Here is a 25,186-nt window from a genome sequence, read left to right on the forward strand (position 1 = left end):
CGCCATATGGTTATATCAATCTGGAGGTTCTTGTGTGCTAAACATCTTTCAACAGGTACGGGCGGATTTTGACTAGATAATTGAAAATGTACACGCAGTTTCTTTTTTTCTCCTTTCTTTAGCAATACCGGCGGACACTGCATATGTCGATTGGAAGTACCTACCATGCACACTGCAGGAATGACAGCCCCGTCATAGACCAGCTGAAGGCGGTTCACCGCTTGTTGCGGGAGTTCCGATATGTCATATTCAAATTGACAGCCAAGAAGCAACTAAGCAGGTAGTGCGTATAGTGGCATTGCGTGCCGGCTGAGGGATGGCATTTTGCGCCCGTAAACTATATGAGGCAGTGGAGCATGTCCATTACAGCTCGGATCCAGCCCGAAGCGGATCACATATTGCGGAACCACGAGAACCAGGTATCATTTGGCATTGTCACAAGATGAGACAGGGCGTGGCAGACATCAAGGTGGCTTTAATATATACAAATCACTCCAGAGCCCAGCCCCTTCGTCCGGCACAGACGCATGAATCGTCGCGCATTGGCACCATCCGCACGCCTTAACGAAGCACATTCTGAATGGCAGTCTCCGACCACAGCTTGGTGTATTGTTTGTGCAGCCAGATGATATGCGACGGCATGGGAGGCGCCTCGGCCTTCCCCAGCCCCTGGAAGAAACAGCTCTTCAGCCCAAACTCCGCGACCCCTTCTTCTGGCTTCACGACGGCGGACATCTCGAACAGGCCATCAGACTCGCGCACGCCCTTCTTGCGAGGTGAGTCACCGCAGCGCACGACAATGCGATCGGCGGTCTTCTCGACAACCTCAAAGTGGTCGGTGATCAGCGTGCCGACATCGTAGGAAGATGAGCGCAGTTCTTCGGGGGACCACAGGTGAGAGGCGGTATCGGGGCCTTGGTATTTCCGGGCGAGATAAGCGCGTTGGAAAGCGTATCCTACTCGGTTTTTTTGCAATGTTAGCGATCCAGATTCATCATAAGTGCATCCGTCAACGCGTTTCTTGTTTTTTTTTGGGGGGGGGTTAACGCACCCCATCCACTCCAGACTCCAGCGCAGAAGGCTTCCGCCAACTTGCCCTTCTTCTCCAGCAGCGAAGGGTCAATATCGGATAGAGGCACTCTGCGGATACAGAAATCGTGGACGGTAGGGTTGTTCGAGGGGTTCTGGGCGCGATAGAAGTTGCTGTGGAAGATGGAGTCGGAGGGAGACATGGGCACGAAGACGTCTTTGCGGGTGGCCCAGAAGAAGGCTCCGAGGGTGGCAGTGCCACCATAGGTGGTGAGCTTGAAGGCCTTTTTGATGAAGCCCATGGTGGTGAGAGGTTGGGAGAGGGATAGAGAGGGAAAGGGAGAAGAGAAGAAGAGAGCGGAGTAAAGGAAGATGGAGTTGATGGCGGGCGGATCAACTCCGATGCCAAGAAGAAGCGATCACCTCGGGATGTGATTTCCGTCCGGGGGATGAGGCATGAAACATACGTGGAGGAAGAGAGGAAGAGGTGCAGTGGTCGTGGCGTCGATGCGGATGCGATGCATGATGTCATCCATTCCGCTATATATATACGAGCAAAGTATGAAGTATATAGTCTCCAGAACCAACTCCACGATCGAATATTAGGATTAGCATGAGTAATTAGTTATATACACCTTCATCTACATAATTCCCGGCACAAATCTAGCTGTCCGTCTATGCCACTGCTCCCATTCCTCCCCAAATCGCTCCTTCAACATCCTCTCCTCGTCGCGCACGCGAATCGTCAACATCGAGACACCAACGATGCCGCCTCCCAGCGCCGCCAACTCCGCTGCTCCCCGCCAGTGATAGAAGATCGCATCGCTCATCCAGCAGGCAATCGCGGCGGTGTGCCATCGGTAGCATATGCCGACGCCTCCCGCCATCACCATGACCAGTCCGGTGTAGCTGGGATGTTGTACAAATCGGTACAGCCCGCTGGTCACAAGTCGGTTTGGCGCCGCTAGTTGAAAGGTAAAGTCCGAGCCCAATCCGCCGTAGGCCGCAATCCGGATGATAGATCCAACAAAGATCGAAAGGAGGGAGATCATGGTGCGTGGACTCCAGGTGACGGCGCTCGCATCGAGGTGATCTGGGTAAGGGCAAATGGCAGAGAGCGTCGGCGCATTGGTGCTAGCTGTGGATTGATAATAGAGAGTCACCAGCGCATGGTACAGAAAGACGACAACACCGATGTGGGCGAAGAGTTTGGGCGGAGTGTCTGCCATCCATCGAATGCGATCGGTTCGAAAGCCAGTCTGCGGTGGTCCATTCGGCGGATACATACAGATCCCACTCAGCACCCCAGCCGTCGCCACAGACAGCGCCAGAGTCACCGAGAAGGTCGAAGGCATGATGCTGGGGCCGTCGAGCCGGGAAAGATGACGAGGAGGAAGCTGAGAAAACGCGCCAGGAAGAAAAAATTTTGATGGCGATTTATAAGGGGTTCACCACCATGGATGATCGGCGCTTACGGGGCTCAGGATGGTCGCGGTGGACCGAGAGAAGGCAGCCCCCTGTGGACGGTGGACGGAGATCCTAACCGGAGTGATACGAGAAGGGGGGGTTCGTCCGTCTCCATCGTGGAGTCGAGCGAGGGAGATGGCGGAGATGCGAGAGAGCGTTGTACGGAAGTACAAAATCTGTCCAGCCCTAATTTTCCGCTTTGGGACGAACCCACCAGATCGCCTCCAGCGGACGTTTGCCGCTCCGATGAACCTCCCCAGCTGCTGGCAGTGATCACGATGGACCCCAACATGACGACATGTCCTTTCCGAACCCCGCAGAGAGGACTAAGGGAGTACCCGAATGCCGACGGCAAATCGCGGCTGGAGCTGCCAGTCGTTCATGAGCCACCATTACCAAACTAGCAACCCATGAGATCACATCAGACAGTTTCTCTCACGACAGCATGACCAGTTTACAGCCAAATCAGGTGGGCAATGAGCGCTTCAACGCTGAAGCCGCCGACTGGGATAACAATCCCTCGGTCCAGGAGGCGACGCGACTGGCCTTTGAGACGCTTCAGCCCCTCATCCAGTCCCTCGCCGACCAGAAGCGCGCGTCAACCGACACTGGCTTGGATGTTCTCGAGGTGGGCTGTGGAACGGGTCTGTTAACTCTCCGGGTCGCGCCGTTGGCCCAGGAGATTGTCGCCGTGGACACCGCCGACGGTATGATCGAGATGTTGAAGGCGAAGACCACCCAGCCGGATGCTCCGCGCAACATTCTTCCCCTGTGCAAATTGCTGGAAGATCCAGAGGACCCGATCCTGCCTCCTAGTAGGGCGGACGATGCGCCCAGGGGCCGTCGCAGGAAATTCGACCTAATCCTGTCGCATCTCGTTATGCACCATGTTCCGGACTTGCGGCCATTCCTCCAGACTCTCCTCGGCTGTTTGAAACCTGGAGGTCGGGTGGCCTTGACCGACTTTGAGGATTTTGGGCCCGAGGCGATCAAGTTTCACCCCCCCTCGAAGCTTGAGGGTGTTGAGAGACATGGCATCCCCCGCATCTGGATCGAGAACCTCATGAAGGAAGTAGGATTTGACCACGTGCGCGTATCGGTGGGCTGGACGTTGGACAAAAACGTCGAGGACTGGAAGGACAGCAAGACGAAGACACTTCCCTTCCCTTTCCTAGTGTGCGAAGGAGTGCGCCCGGAGTAGCAGATTGCTGGAGCGGATGGTAGCAGGTTAGAACCCAGCAGCAGTCAAATGCATCAAGATAGTTCATGACGAAAGAAGCAATGTCACAGACGTGTGTGCGTCATCATATCATTATGCAAAGCCGATTGGCGGGGAAAGCTGAAGAGCATCATAGAATCGAGGATGCGTCGGGTTGCGCTCCTGGTGACTGCTCATATGCACAAAATAGTTTTCAGTGCCTATCAGATACCATACCGGAGATCCCTGTGATACCCATCGCACAGCAGTGACTACGTGGACGAGTATCCCCAATGCGACATTAAACTCGAGAAGAAGTATGCCTCTATTGTCGCACATAGTCAACAGATGGGTTGCAGACTCCTGCGATGCGACGGTCGTGCAGCCTCGGCCAACTTCCCAGACGAAACGGCAGCCTTTCTTCAGCTCAACGGTGATATCCGGACTGAAGAAATACAATGCCGGCAAGTAGATTCGCTATAATAAGTATAACCAGTCAAGGAACCCCTGTACACCTGGCTAAGCCCTGTTGGACGCCTGTCAGCAAGGCCCCATCGCCCATCATTCGCTCGTATTTAACATTGGCAGGCTTTCTCGGCTTCAGCCCATTGTCGCCCCCCTTTAGAAACCGGAAAACATCATTTGTCAATCAGACGCAGATCGGCAGTGGTGGGAAAAGAAAACAGCAGTTCGCATCTGCATCACACGCTACCCGCTAGTGGAGGGCCGCACAGTCAGGACCCCAACCAACGACCCATCCCTTACGCTCTGCAGCACGGCCATGTGGGAGCATGGTTTGCTCTAAATGAAGGGCACTGCAGACAGGACGCCTGTCAGTGGCTCAGCTGTATCGGGCGGCGGCGATGCGGTGAGCGCTGCCAATAAATCCCAAGACGCTACGCTCAGCGCTATTGAGATCATCGCCTCGATCGCCAATCTCAGCCTGCCAGTCTATGTCATTGCCGTGTGTCTCCCTGACCCGTAGTGGAGGCATCCCGTCCTTCTCACGGACCACAGGTTCCTTGGGGCATGTCATAAAAGGCTGTTGTGCCGCCTGGCGCGCCTTTAGCTTGAGCCATACTATAACACGACCATGCAAGATGTCTCGATCAGGGAGCGAACGAGGAAGCGATTGTGGCTGCGAACCACCGAGGGAGCTGGTGCTCTGCTTCGATGGAACGGGCAATACATTTCGCGCTGACGGAGGAGAGAGTAATATCCTTAAGATCTTTCGCATGCTTGATCGTACAAGAGAGAACAGATGTGAGTCGTCCTGTATATATATTCCCCGATCGTCGACAGCTACTGACCAATCTTAGTTTGCTACTACCAGCGTAGGCTATCGTACTTGTCATCCTGCCCACAGGATATGCTAACCGTTTCCATAGCTGGCATAGGGACTAGTATCACGGCAGGCACTTTCGCCAATGCCTTCAACCCCTTCAGCAATCTGCCCACCTCGAAAATATTCGATCAAGCGCTCGCCACTTCCTTTGACCAGCATGTAACCAACGGCTACCGCTTTATCGCGCGACGCTGGCAGCCTGGGTCTAAGATCTACCTTTTTGGGTTTTCCCGGGGCGCGTACACTGCTCGATTCCTGAACGAGATGCTCGACTTCGCTGGCCTCATATCGGCCGACAACGAAGAGATCATCCCGTTCGTGTGGGAGGCGTTTGTGAAATACAAGTTCTCTGACAAGGGCAAGGAGCGACACCAGACCAATGCAGAGCTCCACATGTGCCGCGACACCATGTGTCGATCCGTTGGATACGTGCACTTCCTCGGCCTATTCGATACAGTCAACAGCGTCGCCGAGTTCAACGTCGACGAAGACAAGGACACGCGTATCCAGCCCAATCCTAACATCATGCGCCACGCCGTGAGCATCGACGAACGACGGATCAAGTTCCAACCGGTCCTGTTCCAAGAGGCTCGAGCTCGTGGCCAAAAGGCCAAAAGGGGCCAGGTGAGCACTTGGGACGCGCAGGCAGAGGCTGCTGCTGCCGCTGCCGACACCATGGCCAAGGATACGGAGAATGGCTCCGTCCACACGAATCCCGTCTTGCACGATGACTTTGAGGAGGTATATTTTGCGGGCGACCACAGCGATGTGGGAGGCGGATGGCCGTCGGACAAATGGGCTGCGAGCCAAATCCCACTGATGTGGATGATCCAAGAAGCCACTCGCGGCGGACTGACCTTTGACGACGAGCAGCTCAAGAAACTGGGCTGTTTTGACCCGAGGGTAGAGAAATACGACGAACAAGTGACGGCGCTTGCGGAAAAGGCTGAGTTGCACGACTCGCTGGACTACGACGGTGGAAAGGGAATCGAAACCATGTTCTGGCGGTTCTTGGAGTGGTTCCCATGGAAGCGCCCAGCTGTTCAACCAGATGGATCTATAAAGGAGACCCGATGGCATTTCAAAGGACTGCGCCGACCTCTGCCGCCGGAGGCTAAAATCCATGGCAGCGTTATTCGCCGGGTGCTCAGTGACCCGGACTATCGGCCATACAATCTGGGGTTCGGAAAGAAACCGTATCAGATGGACCAAGAGGCCGAGAAACGGGAGTTCGAGCCGTGGTCGAACATCAAGAAATCGGGGCTATCGGACTTCTGGGTTAAGAAGCCAGGCCAACTTGGTCACTCAAACTGATTACAATCCCTATGTTGTGATTCCAGCCCCCTGGCTCCTACACCGTTTAATAATTAGCGTTATATCCCTCCATATGTAGATTAATAGAAGATAATCGTTGTCCAATAACTTACTAAAAAGCATTATTATCCCAGTCGCGAACGTACCCTGACCAATGGTGTAACCACACCGATGTAGGCGAGACAGTCTCATGACCTTAGATAAACCGGGTACAGGAGGTTTGTAGACTAACCTTTGCAAATCGGAGTAAACGTTCTTTGTTGTAATATTTATCATTACTTGACATCACAGCAACAAGCCCATATCGTGCAGTGACCTAGGACCTGGTAGCTTGGATGATAATCCCGAAGTGAATTACCGACAATACTAGATAGTATGATTGGTAGTGGCCTGATTTACGAGACAAGTGTTATCCAAAAAGAGGAGAAGGAAAGCAGGAGAAAGAAAGAAAAGCCCGAAACGATCATTGTCACCTGCTCATTATTGGAAGTCTTTCTCGTATCTATGCTGCAGAATCTACATTTCAAGCTGCTCTCTAGGGGCTTCTCTAGATCGTTCTCTCTGCTATGATGCTATAACATGAGTGTTCAATAATATGATAATGGAAAGTGTTGGTGTTTGCGGAGTGTGTTTATACATTATCATCGCCCACTCAAGCTGGAAAGAATAAATTAGACGGGGAAGGAAAATGTAGAAAAGTACTATGTTTTGTATTGCGTAGGCATAAATCGTTGGATTGCAGTTGGAAGATAACTTCCGATCGGTATCAGGAAGGACGGCTGGAAGACAATAATAAAGACAACATAGACCTATAATTTCTCTGGCTTCCCGTTCGCCTTCTCAATACGTCTTCGCATGTCTTTCAAATAGTACTTGTGAGGATAGGTGCGGATGAACTTTGGAATCACAGGATAGGTTATTTTGGTCAGGCCCATAGTCACCTGGTACACCCTCTTCCGACTCTTTGTATCCTTCAGGTTATATTCCTCACGAAGCCGAGGAGGAATCATATGTGTTGTCATAACACGCAGCAATGGGAGAAACGATCTCAGATAAATCGGGAGTTTCTTATTTCGTAGGAGGTCGTGAGCGACTTCCTTGGCTTCCTCACAGACTTCAAAGCTCTGGATCTGTTCGTCCCAGTAGACCCAAAAGGCTTCCCGATCCTTTGGCCACATCTCAGGAGGTACACGCAAGGAAGTTGCCAAGACAGCATACTCGCGGTAGAGTTCCTCTGCCTTCTGTTCGTTGATCGAACCGAATACCTTTTCATACAGTTCGATCCCCACCGCGTAGAGCGTAGCAGCAACCCATAATTGAAGCTGGGCATTGTCGGCCGAATAGTCAGAGCCCTTCACAACGGAGTGAGCGCGGTGAACAAGTTGAATGACTGTTTCCTTCTCTTTAGGTGAGCCAAACACCATGCAGTAGACGTAGGTCATCGTCGTCCGGAGGCGGTCGACAGGTCGATAGGCGAAGTTGCTGTGATTGCCGACGCCTTTGCCGACTCCTGGGTTGGCCACCTGAAGGAGAATCGCTGCCGCTCCCCCTGCAAGAATAATACCCTCGCGCAGGATGCGCTGGATATGTTGTGGGTTTTTCAGGGCCGCATTTATAGCCTCCGAGTGTTTCTCGGTCTGGAGATCGGTCGCGGTCATATTGCGAGAATGCCAGTCGAAAGGACAGGTAGTTAGAGCATGAGACTGAAAGAGATGAACCAGAAGTAGGCGCTTAAACATCTAGATATAAAAAGGAGCCATTTGCTAGAATAGGAATGTCTAGTTATCGCTAGTATCATAAGCATGCCCGGTTCGCTGCCAACTTCGGCCCAGCAACCGTGGGCCGAGGAGGACGTCGGCGATCGACGGGCCTATCCCTAGTCTGCAAACCGAACAGATGAACCCACAGCCGTATGACGATCGTAACTATTCTGCAATTAGCCGCAGCGCTTTTGCCAACCCAGGTAAGCCTCCCCAGGGTAGCCAAAGCCTTGTTTGCTGGATCTCGTACCGTTCCGTGGCATTCATGGAAGATGCTCCATCGCTTACGGACTATAGAAAGACTCGACGATGACGCCGTTTTAACCCCCAACTAATTGGTTAAAGCAAACAGCCATTGATTGATACGGCAGCAATTTTAACCCCTCCACCATCAGAGGGATCAGAATATCAGTAAACGACATTACATCAATCCTGCATGAGCACCATAATAATACAGGATTTAGATTCATAAGAAAACGCTATTTGCATCTTGCTAATCTAGATGTTTACCCCATTCGGAAAGCTAAAACGAGATAACACCGGACTGATCTTACGGATGGCCTAAAGGGCAGGCAGATATTCAACTCATTGCTCCTATAACCGTCATCGATCATGATGATTATGTAGCATTAATTTCATTAACTTATGTATCGGGATGGCCTTTCATGTCAACATCACAAGCATTCATCACGTAACCTCTTTTGGACCAGACTCAGCACAATAAAGTACAGTGAAGCACCGACTTAATTATCGCTGGGTTTGCTCCCACTAAAGCTGGACCTGTGACAAGATATTCGTCAACAGTGGTAGTAGCTGTAGACAGTTGAGTCAGTTGGCTTGGCTATTACACGAAGAGGGAGTTACTTACCGCAACCAGTGCCTTCACCAGTGGAATGATATTATTGATTGCCGTCGTAAGAATGTCACCCTGGAATATTGGCATTACCGAATGTACAAGCCCGGGAATGGAGTCGAGCACTGTTCCAATGTCGTCAATGAGTTGGGGCGTTAGAACATTAATCACATCCTGAACAAGCTTAGATATAGCGTCGCCATTCAACAAGGGGAGTAGGCTGTTGAGAATCTTGGGCACCGCATCCAAGATAGAGGTCACAGCGTTGCTGGATATGACCGTGAGTAGGCTCTCCACAACGGGTGGAATGGCGTCCAGAACTCCTCCAATATCATTCATAAACTTGGGTGTTATGAGTGCCTTAGTAATGTTTCTTCCCGGCTGGAGAATATCCTTGGGAACCAGTGGCACAATCTTCTCGAGGAGAGGAGGAACAGTTTCGACAAAGTCTCCAACTTCACCAACCAATTCCTTCGTAAGGACCGTTGAGATAACATCTTCAACTGGACCCAGAAGATCTTGACTGAAGATAGGGATGACACTGTGAAGGAGAGGCGGCACTGCAGCAAGCACAGTACCCACATCGGTGATGAACTGTTCGGTTACTAGACCAGTAATGGCCTTCTCGAGGGCCAATATGATATCAACGTTGAGGATTGGTAGGATTGCCTCAATTATCTTGGGGAGCCCTGCGATGAGGTTCTTCACTTGATCGCTACCAATAATCGGGATAAGATCACCGATAACCGGAGTGATCGTCTTGATCAACTCCGTAATATCGTTGACCAAAGCTGGAGTTACCAAAGTTGTGAGAAGGTTTTCTACTGCCTTAAAGAGCTCTGGGGTGAATATAGGCATCAGGTCGTGTATGAGCCCTGGGATGTAGCCAGCAATCTTGCTCACATCGGTGATAAGCTGGGGCGTAACCAGTTCTGTGACAAGATGGACCAATGACGAGAGTAGATTACCGTTCAGCAATGGGAGAATATCGTTGATAATGCCTGGTAGTGCTTTCAAGACCGATTCGACAGCGTTAATCAGTTCCTTTGTCACAATCTTGGGAATCAACGCTTCGATCTCCGGAAGCAGGGGCAGCAAGGCATTAATAATGCCGGGAAGAGCGTCCAAAAGAGATTCTATTGTGGAGATGAGTTCCTTGGTGAGAATCTTCGGGATGAGATGCTCGATAGGTGGTAACAGGGGCAGCAAAGACTTCAGGAGGCCTGGAACAGCATCAAGGACCTTTCCAATCTCGTTGATGAACTCCGGAGTGAAGGTGTCCACAATAAGCTTTTGCACAGATGGCAGAAGGGGCAGAAGGCTATTTAGAAGGCCCGGCACTGCCTCAAGTAGCGACTCCAGTGATTTGATCAGCTGAGGCGTAATGATCTTCTTAAGAAGATCCTCAACAGTAGGAATCAGCGGGAGAATCGTCTTAAGGAGACCTGGGACATCGGCAAGCAAGGTCTTGATGTCGTTGATAAGAGCGGGCGTAAGAACCTCCTTGATAAGGTTACCCAGAGGTTGCAGGAGAGGCACGACCTCCTTGATGATCGGTGGTAGGGCATTAATGAGTGAACCAATCTCCTTAATGAGCTCTGGTGTTAGCACGCTCTTCAACAGGTTGATAAGCGGCTGAATGATATCGGAGCTCAGAAGAGGAAGAACCTGGTGAAGGATTGACGGGACATCCTTAAGCAGAGTGCGGATATCGTTAATGAACTGCTCTGTCAGCAGACTCTTCACGATGTTCACCAACGGCTTGATGAGAGGCAACAGCTCATTGATAATTGACGGGATGTCCTTAAGTAGAGACTTAAGTTCATTAATCAACTCCGGTGTTATAATGTCGGAGATAAAGTCCGCAAGTGGCTTGATCAAAGGTAGAATGTCCTTCAAGAGACTTGGCAGGGTCTTGAGAAGAGATCCAAGTTCGTTCAACACTTCTGGTGTCAGAACTTCTTTGATGATGTTGACGAGTGGTTCCAAGACATCTGAGCTCAGGAGTGGAACGATGTCTTTTAGGATTGGCGGCAGGGCAGCGAGGAGGGAATCGATTTCGTTGAGGAAATCAGGCGACACAATGGTAGAGACGAGCTTAGACAGAGGCTCCATTGTACTATTGCCAAATATTGGTGCAAGGTCGTGGACCAATGGTCGCAGGCCCGTAAGGATGGACGATAGATCGTTAACCAACTCTGGCGTAAGGTTCTTAGTGATTAGCTGCTCTAACGCCTTGAGCAGCTCCGGATTTAATATAGGCTTGATCCCATCCAACAGCTCTGGCAGTGCTTTTAAGAAGGCTGTCACCTGGTCACTGGTCAAGAGGTTGAGAATCTCTGCCAACACCGGTGGAAGGGCAATGATATCCTGGATGACGTTGTCGATGTCATTCAGAAAGGTACCGTTTGAAAGTGCCGAGAAAATGTCGGTCCCGGAAGAGCTTGAAACCAATGGTTTAAGCCCTGCGATAGTGCTAACCATTTCTTTGCCCTGAGAAACCGTCTGGTCGTCAAAGAAGTTTGCTGCCGAGTCGACAAGCGAAGCAGCGTTTTGGACAAACTTCGGAGTAAACAGGCTGGCAATATTCGTCAGGCCTTCTTCGAGACTGGCCAGTCCATCACTTGATGAACCACTACTGCCACCAAACAGGTCACCCAACAGATTAGGAATCCCATCACCGCCAGATGATGACGATGAGAAGGATGAGGTTGTCGGTTCAGCGCTAGATGAGGGGACAGCACTTGAGGTTACCTGTACACTTTCCGATGCTGAAGAAGAGGGTTCCGAGTCAGCTCCTGAGATGGAAAATGCCTCTGTTGCTGCATTCGCCAGCGAAGAGATGAAGGTCGCTCCTGGAAGCTCCGCAGCTTTGGTAGTCTCTTGATTGTCGACTGCGGCAGCCTGTTTACTCGTAGATGGCGTTTGAGTTGCTGCTTGTGCCGCAATATCATTGTTGACTTCGACAGTGGAACTTGTTGCATTCTCGACATCGCGCAGATTCAATACCGGGTCTACCGCCAATGATCCAGCGGCCAGCAGCGTGACGAGGGTGTGAATAACTCTCATTTTCACTGAACTGTTGGCAGAACGGCCCAAGTGGACTCCTCGAGAATGGAAGGATTGGGCCCGACGATGGGGACTGGGAGACAATGGGTCTTATGAGGACCTTAAGATAGATTGAGCCCGGGGGCGTTATTTGGAAGCTTGCCGAGGACCCTCGCTGCAGGCTCAATGGGGAGCTACAGCGGAACTTAAAGCGGGACCATCATTGACCATCATCATTCAATCTAATCGTAGGATACCTTCTAGTGTATCCCTCAACGGTGTAAAACTACCGTCCACCGTAGAGCTAGCTCGGGTGCAGGCACCGTGATCATCGCCACCAACAATCGGAGGGAGATCTGGCTTTGGATTAGGGTGCATAAGCGAGCCGACTTGCTAGTCAGAATTCATTTAATTAGCTTTCGGAAACACGTCAACCCAAAATGAAACTAATTCGGTGCCTCGGACCGCAACGGCGGCGAAGGCTGTGTGCCTGTGCGGAGAAGATAGTGTCAAATGATCGACTAGTCCCTGCAGTCTAACCCTTGAAGAAGAGATCATCCGTCGTACTCCGTATTCGTGTGCGGATGGAGATTGGTGTACGCTTCCTAGTTCTGATCTTCTTCGAATAGGCAATAACATTTTTCCTGCCACACGTTTTCCCCTATGGGCGTGTGTATATGTATCCTACTAAAGGTTTGTATGTCTGTACTGTCGCAATGACAGTGTGCCTTGCTCTTGAACTTGAGGTATCATCAATTAATTCATAATTGCGTTACTAAATCAATGACGGTATAGATAGTATCCGTCATCGGCATAACGTTCACAGTGTCATGTCCATCATCATTAACCGTTACTCTTGGTCATATTAGGACTATTTGTCAAGTCCGTATCTCCCAGTGCACTTGTCACGTTTGCAATGGTGCCTGGATTAGACGTAATTAATTGCTCAATGGTTCCAAAGAGCACCTTAAGAATCGGGACATTCGCTGTCACTGTAAGGTTGTTTAAAACCTTTTCGAAGTACGGAATGTGTAGTCCGTTGTAGATGGTCGAGTGACCAGAAGCTGAGAGCATCAGGTTTCCACTGCTGAGAGCGTTGGTCTCAGCTGCAAGCAATGTCCCGATATTGGCAACAGCCTTCTGAATATCCAGGATCCCCCGTAGGGGAACCGTGTTATTGCCTGGCTCTAGCAATACATTGTCGATGGTCCCATTACCCAACACCAGGTCCCCAATCTTGAGGTCTAGAGTCACATTGCCCTATGTTGCCTCTCAGCTCACGGACTATAACTACACATGATGGGTTAAACATACCAGAGCGAACGTAACTAGGGAATGGTTTGGGAGTGTGGCACTTCCCACGAGGTTCGATCCATCAGATTCTGGAGGCAGAGCGATACTAGCTGAATCAATGGAAAACCCACTCAACTCATCAAGACCTGTGTTGAATGCTGTTAGTGCGATATATATAGACCAATGTGGAATGACTGGGATTCATACCAGCCAACTCAACATCCTTGTCCAGTGTCAACGGGACTTTGAGTTTTCCCAGATGAGCAGTCGTCTTTCCGTATGCAGACATAGTGAAATTCTTCGAATATACCGCTTTGGACAGAAATTTTGTAAATTCATCCTCATCCTGGATAGTCACTGTTTGGTTGGTAATGGTGAGCTGGGATTTCCCCTTGAGAAATACAGGCCCCAGTTCCGCCGTCACATATGGCTTTCGTGGTTTGACATCTCGGTCGAAGAGACTGAGATTGAATTTATCGACCGAAACACCCAGTCCAAGTGGTACATTGATGGTTGCGGCCAACGAGAAAGTAATCGTGTCCGGGGTTGGTCGCAGGACGCTTGCCGACTGGATTGGAATAGCAGCGTCGTCCACCAATCTCTGTGCAATGGCAGGAAGGATGACTAGGAAGAACACCGGTAGGAATATGGCCAAAAAGACCACACCAAGGAGCCCATAGCATAGCCAGTATTTCTTGAAGTGCTTCCATGACCTCGACCAAAATCCCCGTGGCTTCTCTCGTTTTGCGCCGATGTAGTTGCCAGCTTCCTCCTCCGACCCATCACGGATTTCCGATCCTTCTGAGTCCAGAGACACCTTTCCCGGATCGATAAATGTCGATTTGGACTTGGAAGATTCACCGATGGGCATGATGGGAGATTGCCGTCTCTGTTCTTCTCTTGACCTGCGGAAACCGATGGATCAAATGCCAAACAACCCAGGGAACGCTTGCAGTGACATTTTGCGCCGGCAGCCGTATATTAAACTTGCGGTCAATCCATGCTAGTGTCCATGTACTCTTGCTCATCAATCTACATTACGGTGCGGGGATTCCAGAACAGGCTAGAGACTACTGCATACTATCCTAGCGGCTTCTAATGACTAGGCGAGAACCCACGCGGAGTAGACTACCCCAAGTTTCCTCCTGATCGACCTCTAGGAATGATGCAATTGTCAACGTTTCCGCGGGCTAGTCTCCTCGGACCGCATACCGCGGCGGACCAACCTTCATTGCGTGTTACGTATACCCCCAGCTTCGACACTCAGTTCACGTATCTGAGCATGATCTCCCGTCTTATATACACAAGCGACGATGATATCTCGTCTCACATAGCAAACATCAGTGAACCTTCCTTACAATAGTCATTTTCTACCAATTATCCGCCCGTAACGATGAGTTCCACGCAAGAGAAGTCCCCCACGACTCCGCGAGAGGACTCGCCTGAGCCCTGGCAGTCAACCATCTCAGAGAAGGAACCCAAAGAGACCCTCAGCATGGTCCCTAGTGATGAGCTTCTCGATTCCCTTCAGAACTCGGAAAGGGTTCAGAAGGTTGTTCGAGAGGGGGTCCTGCTTGCGGCGGGAGCTGCAGCTATCCTACTCCAAGTGGCAATGCCAGGGGTTGCTAAGGGCGTCGACAACCACAGCAGCTTTGCGTACAGGCCTTTGCACCGGCTACGCACCACCCTTACTTTCGTTTATTGCATGTCCTTTGGGACAAGAGAAGAAAAGAAGAGAATCATCACGATGGTGAATCGAGCGCATTCCGAGGTTAAAGGACCCGACTATTCAGCAGATGATCCTGAGCTTCAGACCTGGGTAGCAGCCACTCTCTATGCCAGTGGAATTTACATGTATGAGGAGGTCTACGGTGCCATGGAGCCGTTCCATGCGGATCAAATATACCAAGAGTTTTCAGTTCTGGCGGTCGCTCTACGCGTCCCGCGGAAGATGTGGCCCAAAAACCGCAAGGCCTTTTGGCGATATTGGCACAAGACCGTGGCAAGTCTCGAAATCACGCCGCACGCACGGCACATTGCCAACGATCTGTTGTACAACAAGCATCTCTTTTTACCATTACGAATGGCCCTGCCGATTGTCCGCTTGATGACTGCACAGATGCTACCTGATAATCTACGCGAGGGATATGGCCTGAAAACGGGGAGCTTTCGAAGGACCTTCTATAGAACTACCATGCTGGGAGCGAAGATTGCGTACCCAGTTATCCCTCGATTTATTCGCACCATCCCGATGAAATACTACATGAGAGATATGCGGCGTCGCCTCCGAAATATGGCTTGATGAAGTTTCCTTTGTTTTTGCTTTTGCTGGATCCCCAACAGCTTTACACAGTGCTAAGTATTTTCGCCTCTGTATTTTGACACCAAATTGGGACACATGACATGATGGTTTTCATCCTAAACTGTTGTTTTTGGTGTGATTAATTCAAAAGAATAAACGAATGACCTGTGAAGAAGATGAAATCTAAATAACGATCGTCGGGAGGCAGAATCCTGGTAAGTTGGCCGAACCCACATGCTCCTATAGAACCCTGCGGCTTCAAGCGGACCGAGGTTGGCGTTGGCAAAGGCTTGTCCGCATACTCCAGAAGACCCAATATATCAATGACTTAGATATCTTTCCCCGCATATTGTGAACAGAGCCAACTCGGTTCGTAGAAGAACGGCCCGCAATGAATTAAACGATTTTTTTTTTTTGATTGATATCGGAGATATGCGAAAACCACGCTTATCCATTTCCTGTCTCCTCTTTTAGTGGCCTAATTCATTTGATTGAGAGATCCGGTGCCGAAGTTGATAAACTAGCCATACCGCTCGTCATGCGGAAAGAAAGATCAGCTGTGGCCCCGGACCAACTACTCCATGAGTGAAAAGCCCTCCGGGACAGCCTCGCTTAAGGAACACTTCAGCTTATTTGTTACTCTATACAGGATAAAGCCCACCAGCCACGTATACATGATAGAAGCAGGAATCACTCCCCCTGTACATCGGTACCAAGGTACTCCGTGACTGGATATTGCATCCTTCTCGGCATGAGTATATGATTTACAGAGCAGACCTCTGTTAGTAGCCACCACTCAGCTCTAAGGGTCTCGCTCTGGGGCCATCTGGTGCCGTCTAGCCTGTCACTATTGCGAATATCAACACCTATTCTTATCTCCACAACGGCACACTGTTCTATGGGTTACCACTCACTGTACAGAAAGAGGATCACAAGAAATAGCAACAGAGAGAGCGTGAAGTAGAACGACCGCTTCAACAGCGCTCCGAGATTTCCCCACGCCGAGTCAAAAACATCAGAGGCATGGGTTCCTTCACCGGCCTCGAGATCTAAATTTGCCATTCTGCCGTAGGATTTATCTTGGCCATTATTCGCTGTCAGCCTTGATGTGTAGACAGGAGGAAATTGAGAATCATATGTCATGTCTTCGTTTCAAATGCTTTCTCCCACCTGGCCTGTTTTTTTTCATGTGCGTAACGAACGCTCTACTCCAGTGTTAGCTGGTGCATCCACGGAATTCTCACAGATCATGTCAAATGATCAGCCTCCTCCCACGGGTTCCAGCCGGCATAATAGCTCTGGCCCATGGGTCGATTCACACTCGAAGAAATTCCCCGAAACCGCACTGAGTCAACAATTGACTTATGCCCATTTCCCCGCACGCAAGGGCCAGCTCGGCTCAACCAACCTAAAAGTTGCTCATACTAGACTAGTGGTGGATCCTCACATGCTAGATTAGCTTCACACTACTTAATACTAGCAGGGTGCGGTCCGAGGTCGACACGAGGCGATTCATCCCAGCATATTCCCCGCGGGGTACTGCATTCACCAGTATTTCGGGACACTGCTCAATCGGGAGTATGGTCAGAATGACGGTTTACGAGATGGTGTCCTAGGAAGAAAGCAAGAAAGCTCTTGATATGATAGCTGGCCCAGTGCCCGAAATCCGTGCGGTTTATACGCATTGTCATCAAAGAAGGAAAAACTTATCCACCCCCACAGATCTTTTCGCGAAGGTATGTATGCAGATAAAAACCAGAAGTCCCGAGACATAGGCATTCGAAGAGCGGCGGCAGTATGCTATCGCTACCATTGGCGGAAGGTCCGGTGTGATGCTGCAGTACTTGGATTCCCTTGCACTAACTGTACACTGGACCATATCACTGGTTGTACTCTATGACCAAACGCAACATCATGCTTCAAGCAATTGCATGATGTGATACACAACTACTTTTCTTCCGAAATTGACTGACCTGGACGACATTCAAGTTATTAACCCACCTGCGTCCAATCAGCATGAAAGCAATTTAACGACAGTTGCCGCAGCGCTGTAGAGCCTCAATGGACATGTAACTCATGGTGATATGAAATTGTCTTCACGATCAGATACAGAGCCTTCTACTCCTGGGCCACCCTTTGCGGATGCAGCTCCATTGGTGGCGGAAGGCACAAGTACCACCTTTCCAGGCATGAAATTTCTTGACCTGGGTCGATTATCCTCACTTCCCATGAGTGATGTACGTATAGTAAGGTGAATGGTTGCTTGGAGATTCCACCAAGAAATCATTTTGATGTATGCCTTCGAAAATACTTCCTACTGTTGCACCCTTTAATTCCGATCGTGGATGAGGCTGGATTTTAGGAATGCCTATTATCAGCACAGTAAAGTACTAGGGTTCCCCGGGAAAGTGTCCGTGCTGGTATTCCAAGCAGTACTCCTAGCCAGTTATGCGTACTACTAGAACTACTCCTTTTTTCTAGCACAGGGCGTCCAATCATGCGAGTTTCAAGATGTATATGATGCTCGAAGGGTCCTCTATCACCGGGCGAAGGTAGCATGGGAACACTGTCTGAATGCTACAGCCAAATACACTAACTGCAGTTCTAATTTTATAAGCCTTTTATAACACCGTATTTCAGCATGGCCCTCTAGCCAGAGCTGAGGGAGCTCTTCTCTCATTTCATACGACGACAGAGGATCCTCAGGCAAAAATGACCTGTAAAATATGTGCAATCCAGGATGATATGGCAGCAAATCCTATTCTCAAGATAATATATCCACATGCAGCCATTGTTGCGAAGAAACGTTTGTGGTGGTCGTCTTTGTGCCGGACAAAGTTCTATGGCTAGGGCGACATCGTCGACCCCAGTTCATGTCTGCCAACTTCAACGTGCCAATAGATTTTTTTTGACGCGTCCGACGTTGAAAGCAAGATTTCTTCATCCCCAGTCTACACACACGACGGCGAAAGCTTGTGTCTAAAAAACGCTAAAGCACAATGTCGACTAGCGTTGATACTGGCCGATGTCAACTCAAATGCTTTTTCGGGGCCCGATAAATAATTCATCAAGAACCATAATATCAGATCATCGCATGTGACTATGTTGGCAAGAATTCCTGAGCTTTTTATATATGGCTTTTAGGAGCGCTCGCATGGCCCTAGCTCGTCACGAAACCTTGTTGAGCACCATCTGGAGCTTATATAAGATCAATCTCCCAACATTCTCTCCGGAATTGCAAAAAAATTCGATAGACTCCATGTCCAAAAATAACGCGTATATTATCGTATCTTGCGTCCGAGGAGCTGAGCGAAAACATTTCCCTGGGTGTGTAAGCGCACTATCTATCATACAAGAAGATGCGCTCTTTGGCTGACCAGAGATATAGCTTTGCATACAGTGGAATTGCAATGAATTTATCCGCAATAGGTGTGAAAATATCTTTGACACAGTGAGAGACTATCAAACAACGGCGTACTTCGGATGCGTGCATATAGATCACCAAACAGGCTGGCAAAATGCCTACCTATATGGTGTGACCAAACTTTGGTCACAAGAAACCATATCCTACAATTAGCCTATGCGATCACAGATAATCTCTTTATCGATGAAAAGTTGCAGAACCCCGATGCATCAGCCGTTCAGCGGAATGAAGACGGACAAGGACGAGCCATAGTGCCTGCTTTTAATCGCCTGCAGGTTAATGGATGGGTCGAGGCCTTTTAGATATATTTTTGTGCACCAATCATAGCCTCACCATTGGGAGACTGCCGCGAGACGAGATACTTGGTGCTGGTCACTAATACACATATCAAACGGGCCCGACGATCCTCATGATGATGGAAATCTGTGGAACATCCCAGATGGCAGTGCTGCATCCTCGGTGTCGTACTATTAATCACTTCGACAACTGAGAGAGATAGACGAACGTCAATAGTATTAATTAGAGAACTAGACTATCCGGCATCAACCTATGTTTACTTCAGAATACGATACAGATTGAATCTTCGCTCGGCTTTTCCGGAGACGTTTCCCACGCGGGTCAAAGCTTCTTTTGTCGAAGGGCATGAAAGAAAGCTGTATAGGCATTTAAAAAGAAATCTCGACGTCAATAGCACAACTTCAACTATTTTCAGTCAGCACTGCTTTCCAGATGAGAACTCTGCTGAATAATCGAGGATGATGGTTGTTGGAAAATCCGAATATCGATACATTAACCTCGGATAAGACAATCTGGATATTCCGCATCCTGAACTACAGCATGAACTGCAAATTCACGTATAAGTGAGAGCTCCACTCCTACTTAAATGGCTAGGAAGAGTCAGAGCAGTGAGAGACGTTGAGATTCATCTCTATCGTGGGGTATCCCGAGTCAAGCTACTCGGATAAGCCGACTCCCCGGAAGAGCCCCGAGCACTCTTGTCATGGATGATGATTCCTCCTACTCCCATACAAACAGTCGGCTCCAGATTTCTGTTTCCCGGGGACTTTGATTCGATTTATCTAAATGCGGGGGTGGAGATTGTGTGTTGCTTTAAGCGCTTCATTTCCTTTGGGAGTCTGCATCCATATTGAAACGTCTCGCACCCACCATGGCGGAGCCCAAGCCTTCTACCACCCATGTTGACTCCGTTGCCGACGAGAGAGCTCTTCCACCTTCTCAAGACTTAAAAGAAAGGGGGGACTACGATCCAAATGATCCTCAGGTGCGTTGAGTCTTTTCTTGCCAGACTTCTACTCTAACACCATAGCTAGAACTGGTCTACCGCGGCCAAATTAACGACATACTTGACCATCTGCTTCTACACCTTCCTCGCCAACGTTAACAGCAGTAATTTTACTGTTGCCACGAAAGCTGTGATCAAAGAATTCCATGTTTCCCAGACCCAGGCAGGGGAGTTGGTTTGCTTCAACGTGTTTCTCTTTGGCCTTGGGAACATATTATGGGTTCCGCTCATGCGGGTCGTGGGCAAGCGCCCAGTGTATTTGCTATCCATGTTGTGTTTGTGTATGATGAACGTTTGGTCATGTCGAGCTTCGGGTTACAGGGAGCTCTTAGCCTCTCGCATTCTTTCGGGTCTTGCAGCGGCAGCGGCAGATGCCACCGTACCCGCTGTGGTGTCCGATATGGTCGCCCCCCAAGAACGTGGACATTATCTCATGATATTCCACCTTGCTCTGACAAGCGGGCTTTTTATTGGGCCATTAATTAACGCTTACCTGGTACAGGAGGAAGACTGGCGGTGGATGTGCTATTTCCTGGCCATCGCGGTCGGTGCAGTTTTCCTTGTGGCTATCTTTACAGTCCGAGAGACAACTTATCTCCGGAACCGCCATCAGGCAACTAAGAGAACATCATGGCAATGGATGTCGTTGACGCTAGGATATAATCCTCAGGCGTCGTTCACTCGGACGTTGCTGGATATTCTGTGCAACGCAGGATACCCTCAACTATTATGGGCTGCATTTTCCATTGGGATATCTGTGGGATGGTAAATTCTCCGTCACTGTCCTGGGAAAGGATTACCTAACAGCAAAAATAGGAACATTGTTGTGCAACTCACCGCGTCGCGAACGTTCACAGCACCTCCGTATAGCTGGCCTGCAGGTAGTCTAGGCCTACTGTCGCTATCGGGGTTCATCGGTTCCATCCTGGCATTCTATGTCGGCGGAAGACTGATTGATGTCATATCAACCGGATATACCAACCGTCATGGCGGTCACCGTCTGCCAGAATATCGTTTGCCAGCTATTGTTATCCCTGGTGTTATTGGCCCAGGCGGAATTTTGATATTCGGACTATGTATTGCGAATCAGGTACACTGGATAGGTTCTGCATTCGGATACGCCATGCAAGCATTCGGCGTCGCGGCCATTTCGAATGTGGCCGTCACTTACTCGCTGGATTGTTATAAACCGGTAAGGCTTGTCACATTTTTGTATAAGATCCATGGGCAGTATGATGACTTTTTTGCATGCAGCTCACCGGTGAAGCGTTGGTTATTATTTTCGTTATTCGCAACACAATAGGAATGCTGCTGTCACTGTACGCAGCTGACTGGATCAGCCGACAGGGACCTGCAGCAGTATTTGGTGAGATGACAGCAATTCAGGTCGCCAGTATGCTTATAGCAGTACCGTTGTTTTTCTGGGGAGGACCGCTACGACAGTTGACTTCGAAATATGGGCCTATGAAGCGGTTTCAGATATATGGTGATGATTAATGTGATACAGGCTTTCGAGTGAATAGACATTGATAATTCGATCTCTGCGTCGCAAAACCGGGTAATTCTAAAGTAAAAGCATAATCCTTGTAAAGTTGCGAAGCTCCCGTTCTCCTGCGGGATGCGGAGGTAGCGCAGAGTTAATTGTAGTTACCTGACTCATTCACGAGTGAAAATCATGTGTATCTTCGGACCATTAGTACCTACGTAGGTAACTCAATACTCTCCGTACACATTGATCGATATCAGCATGCTCTTTACCACCAAAAAAGCTATAACTGCGCCGTCGGTCTGACCTTGCATCTAATAACATAATGAAATATTGGATACTGTCTTCCACAGAGGCTAAGAGGCTAACTCGCTACTCTCATAATGAGCCAAACCTCCGGGATGCTTTAAATGCGCTGTATATTTTGATCTACACACCTGCTATTTTCACCCTACGTCGGATAGGTGCCCCTAAGAGCAACGCGGGAACAATTGACCCTCCCTCATACGTTGGCAACTCCGGAATTTGACACAAGTCAACCCTGAACTTATGTGGTGAGAGTACCAAGCATCATGTCGTCGAAGTGGACCAACGCCCAGTGAGTGTTTCAGCTCATGCGCATTGTCGAAATTACTTTCTCCAGTTGCAACTCTCCAGGGGTTGATGAGCCAGCCAGCCCTTCGCTTCGGAACGAGGCTTCGGCTAAACCAAATGGGATTATGGCGCATGCACGCATGAAAATTGCTTTAGCGCCATAGTAGTGTGGATCTCCAGCTGATACGTCGTGTGGAGCCGAAAATCGATCTAAAGAAACGAACAAGTTTAACTGCCCGCGGGCCTCCGGAATCCTGGAACACCGCCGTCGAACGTGTTCATGCAGATGATATTCTTGTTTCCCTGCAGCGTGTTCATCCCACCTCTTTGAAAGGAGCAGAAGTATTCTGCCGAGCGTCGACCGAGCGTCGGATAGATATCGTTAGTGGCTTTCTTGCAAATTAATGAAACATAATAATCCCTCCAAAACCCCTTGGAAGCCTACGGATTCCAGCATAGCTATCTCGATCGAGCACTCTATGCAGGGACCGTTATTCGATGAGGAATTGTTAACATGACAAAGCAGCTCGTCCCCCACAAACCCATATACTATTGTATAACTGTCAACGGAGTACAGATGTTGGTGATCTCTGAGCCACAAAAGAGAGTTATTCCGGCTCTCCCCAGCTCGGAACCTCGCTACGAGACACATGCACTTGAAGATTCTGTTCAATTGAGTTCGACCATGCGGTCCTGGACGGAAAAGGCGGGTCTATCCTTTCCTTGTTCGACCCGGAAAGGGATGCAGATCACTTCGAACATCTTAGACGGGGAGAGATTCCAGTTATTACTCCGTAGTACGCAGTACTTACAGTTGTGGAACTGAAACGCATGAAGGAAAAGGTCAACATGAAGTCCTTTGAACCCTAGGGTTCTTTCTAGGAGCTTCTGGTGCGGTGCTCAGCACTCCATTTGCCCCATGCGTAATTCCGCGATGAAAGTCCATCCGATTCAACCCTCCTAGTGCTATGCTGACCCCACTTTGATTGTCTTAGTTTTATCGTTTCGCATATCGTTCGAAAAAGCCGGTTTGATGCCCGTGCTATGATGCGGAAGACGATCCTATTCCAGGAACATGGTGTCATTCCGTGCACTGTGGGCCTGTCCCAAGTGCCTGGCAAGTAACTTCCCCCGTCGTAAAGCCCCCTCTTCTTGGTAACAAGACTTCGATGCAAGACTGATGCAGAAGCCAAGGCTGAGCGTTGCTGTAATCCGCACCGTATTGCGTACCGCGTACAACTGTAAGGCCTTACAGAGCTACGAAAGGCCAAGGATTCTCTTCCCCGGAAGATCAGGATAGTCAGGTCTCTAGTAAACTTTGAACGAGGCGAAGGCCCATGTTTTAGCTTAGTACTGGACTTCCATCATTGATTTCTCCGTACATAGTACGCAGTAGTGACAAGTGGATTTCAAAAGTCTATGGTTAGCCTCCCACTCACTAATAATAGCGGCTGATGAATTATTTTGTATCACCACCTTCCCTAGTTTCTTCAGTCTCCTCGGCTCTCTCCATAGCACTTTATCTAGCAAGACACCCGTATAGTCTTGCAGATTTCTTTATGTCTTCGGTTCTCTTTGACACCTGCCTTCCTGTGCTGCTGAGACGCATGAAGGTTGTCGTCTTTGACCTCTCCTGACGGCGCCATGACGACTACCATCGCATTTACGCCGGCAACAACGCCACCGCCTGGACAAACATATAATTTTGTCAACCCTCCTTATGTCGGGACGAAATATCTAGTGGTTAACTGCGTTTTCCTGCCACTAGCAGCGATTTCTGTGTTCGTGCGGACATGGACTCGGATCGTGATCGTGCGCAACTTTCGATGGGACGACTGTCAGTCTCTGTGAGATGCCCAGTCTGTGAGGGAACTGCTAACATGAGCAGATTTAATGATCGCTGCATTCGTACGTTTCATTCATATGGCTTGGACGCCTCCAGCTGACTGGAATGACAACTAGATTCTGTCTTGCGTCCTTACCGGCGTAACACTTGATAGTGAGTAGATGGCAAAGGCTCAAGGAAATAACGCAGCGCTGATTGTTTGCTCTTTTCTCTTGAAGTGCTCAATTACGGACTCGGGAAGCACTTGTGGGATGTTCCCTTGGAGCATTTTACTCCATGGTTCAACAAGGTAAAATTGAACTCAATTCTTCAGTATTTCAATTACTGATCCGATCTCTTCCTAGTTAAATGTGATTTCTGCGATTTTCTACTGTGCTGCCACCGGGTTCACCAAATGCTCCGTTCTCCTGTTCTACATGCGCATCTTTCCAAGCCGAAACTTCCACATTGCCGTCTGGGCTATTGTCTTCATCGCAGCCGGATATGCGGTCGGCAGTATACTAGCCAACATCTTCAGTTGCACTCCTGTCGAAAAGGCGTGGGATTTGGAATTAAAGGGCAGCTGTATGAACCGACCGGTGTTCTATTTTGCGAATGCAGGATTGGGAATTTTCACCGATTTTGCGACCGTCGTGGTTCCCATGTGAGTATACTTCTCTGGCGTTTTGGTCACCTGCTGTGAAGCTTATTGTCCATTCATTTTAGTCCCTGGCTACGACGACTTCAAATGCCTTTGCGACAGAAAGTTGCCATCGGCTGCATTTTAGCCATGGGTTGTTTGTGAGTCTTATCCTGTGCGGAGACGAGAGGCACGTCTGCTGACGACTATAGTGTGGGTATCGTCAGCTGTATCCGCCTGGCCACGCTCTACAACCTCATGGAGAGCATTGATCTGACCTGTATGTTGGATGCGTCTTGTCTCAA

At 49.5% G+C, this 25,186-nt stretch overlaps 10 protein-coding genes across 10 annotated transcripts; 4 read left to right on the top strand and 6 right to left on the bottom strand.

Moving 5' to 3' along the window:
* Positions 1-52: 52 nt before the first annotated feature.
* BDV59DRAFT_181028 (uncharacterized protein) lies at positions 53-1,506 on the bottom strand. Its single transcript, XM_073690168.1, has 2 exons — positions 1,052-1,506; positions 53-956 (listed from the first exon to the last, which is right to left on the bottom strand). Exons 1-2 carry the CDS (start codon positions 1,329-1,331, stop codon positions 562-564), a joined length of 675 nt encoding a protein of 224 aa, XP_073546573.1. The 5' UTR covers positions 1,332-1,506; the 3' UTR covers positions 53-561.
* Positions 1,507-1,553: 47 nt separating this feature from the next.
* On the bottom strand, positions 1,554-2,663 carry BDV59DRAFT_59093 (methyltransferase family protein). Its single transcript, XM_073696706.1, has one exon. The coding sequence runs from the start codon at positions 2,382-2,384 to the stop codon at positions 1,671-1,673; it is 714 nt and encodes a 237-aa protein (XP_073546574.1). The 5' UTR covers positions 2,385-2,663; the 3' UTR covers positions 1,554-1,670.
* On the top strand, positions 2,664-3,753 carry BDV59DRAFT_59082 (class I SAM-dependent methyltransferase). The gene has a single exon (XM_073696704.1). The coding sequence runs from the start codon at positions 2,942-2,944 to the stop codon at positions 3,695-3,697; it is 756 nt and encodes a 251-aa protein (XP_073546575.1). The 5' UTR covers positions 2,664-2,941; the 3' UTR covers positions 3,698-3,753.
* BDV59DRAFT_59085 (uncharacterized protein) lies at positions 3,753-4,131 on the bottom strand. The gene has a single exon (XM_073696705.1). It carries the CDS (start codon positions 4,031-4,033, stop codon positions 3,809-3,811), a length of 225 nt encoding a protein of 74 aa, XP_073546576.1. The 5' UTR covers positions 4,034-4,131; the 3' UTR covers positions 3,753-3,808.
* A 663-nt stretch (positions 4,132-4,794) lies between these two features.
* On the top strand, positions 4,795-6,353 carry BDV59DRAFT_203088 (T6SS phospholipase effector Tle1-like catalytic domain-containing protein; the record flags this gene model as incomplete). The annotated part of the gene is made up of 3 exons (XM_073694197.1): positions 4,795-4,957; positions 5,014-5,028; positions 5,083-6,353. 3 exons carry the CDS (start codon positions 4,795-4,797, stop codon positions 6,351-6,353), a joined length of 1,449 nt encoding a protein of 482 aa, XP_073546577.1.
* An 809-nt stretch (positions 6,354-7,162) lies between these two features.
* On the bottom strand, positions 7,163-8,011 carry BDV59DRAFT_203089 (oxygenase MpaB family protein; the record flags this gene model as incomplete). Its single annotated transcript, XM_073694198.1, has 1 exon — positions 7,163-8,011. One exon carries the CDS (start codon positions 8,009-8,011, stop codon positions 7,163-7,165), a length of 849 nt encoding a protein of 282 aa, XP_073546578.1.
* An 870-nt stretch (positions 8,012-8,881) lies between these two features.
* BDV59DRAFT_203090 (uncharacterized protein) lies at positions 8,882-12,035 on the bottom strand (the record flags this gene model as incomplete). The annotated part of the gene is made up of 2 exons (XM_073694199.1): positions 8,882-8,926; positions 8,982-12,035. 2 exons carry the CDS (start codon positions 12,033-12,035, stop codon positions 8,882-8,884), a joined length of 3,099 nt encoding a protein of 1,032 aa, XP_073546579.1.
* An 822-nt stretch (positions 12,036-12,857) lies between these two features.
* Positions 12,858-14,178, bottom strand: BDV59DRAFT_203091 (DUF3712 domain-containing protein; the record flags this gene model as incomplete). The annotated part of the gene is made up of 3 exons (XM_073694200.1): positions 12,858-13,274; positions 13,329-13,453; positions 13,515-14,178. 3 exons carry the CDS (start codon positions 14,176-14,178, stop codon positions 12,858-12,860), a joined length of 1,206 nt encoding a protein of 401 aa, XP_073546580.1.
* Positions 14,179-14,700: 522 nt separating this feature from the next.
* On the top strand, positions 14,701-15,666 carry BDV59DRAFT_203092 (oxygenase MpaB family protein; the record flags this gene model as incomplete). Its single annotated transcript, XM_073694201.1, has 2 exons — positions 14,701-15,521; positions 15,651-15,666. 2 exons carry the CDS (start codon positions 14,701-14,703, stop codon positions 15,664-15,666), a joined length of 837 nt encoding a protein of 278 aa, XP_073546581.1.
* Positions 15,667-20,201: 4,535 nt separating this feature from the next.
* BDV59DRAFT_194015 (major facilitator superfamily domain-containing protein) lies at positions 20,202-21,833 on the top strand (the record flags this gene model as incomplete). The annotated part of the gene is made up of 4 exons (XM_073692327.1): positions 20,202-20,315; positions 20,365-21,101; positions 21,153-21,528; positions 21,591-21,833. 4 exons carry the CDS (start codon positions 20,202-20,204, stop codon positions 21,831-21,833), a joined length of 1,470 nt encoding a protein of 489 aa, XP_073546582.1.
* Between the last annotated feature and the right edge of the window lie 3,353 nt (positions 21,834-25,186).

This window comes from Aspergillus ambiguus, assembly GCF_047715705.1.
Source record: "Aspergillus ambiguus strain CBS 117.58 unplaced genomic scaffold BDV59scaffold_22, whole genome shotgun sequence".
NCBI lineage: Eukaryota > Fungi > Ascomycota > Eurotiomycetes > Eurotiales > Aspergillaceae > Aspergillus > Aspergillus ambiguus.

Coding starts and splice junctions, on each gene's coding strand:
- BDV59DRAFT_59082 (XM_073696704.1), top strand. CDS start 2,942: ATGACCAGTTTACAGCCAAATCAGGTGGGCAATGAGCGCTTCAACGCT.
- BDV59DRAFT_181028 (XM_073690168.1), bottom strand. CDS start 1,331: ATGGGCTTCATCAAAAAGGCCTTCAAGCTCACCACCTATGGTGGCACT. Junction 957..1,051: donor TGGAGTCTGGAGTGGATGGG/GTGCGTTAACCC, acceptor AAAACCGAGTAG/GATACGCTTTCCAACGCGCT.
- BDV59DRAFT_59093 (XM_073696706.1), bottom strand. CDS start 2,384: ATGCCTTCGACCTTCTCGGTGACTCTGGCGCTGTCTGTGGCGACGGCT.
- BDV59DRAFT_59085 (XM_073696705.1), bottom strand. CDS start 4,033: ATGTGCGACAATAGAGGCATACTTCTTCTCGAGTTTAATGTCGCATTG.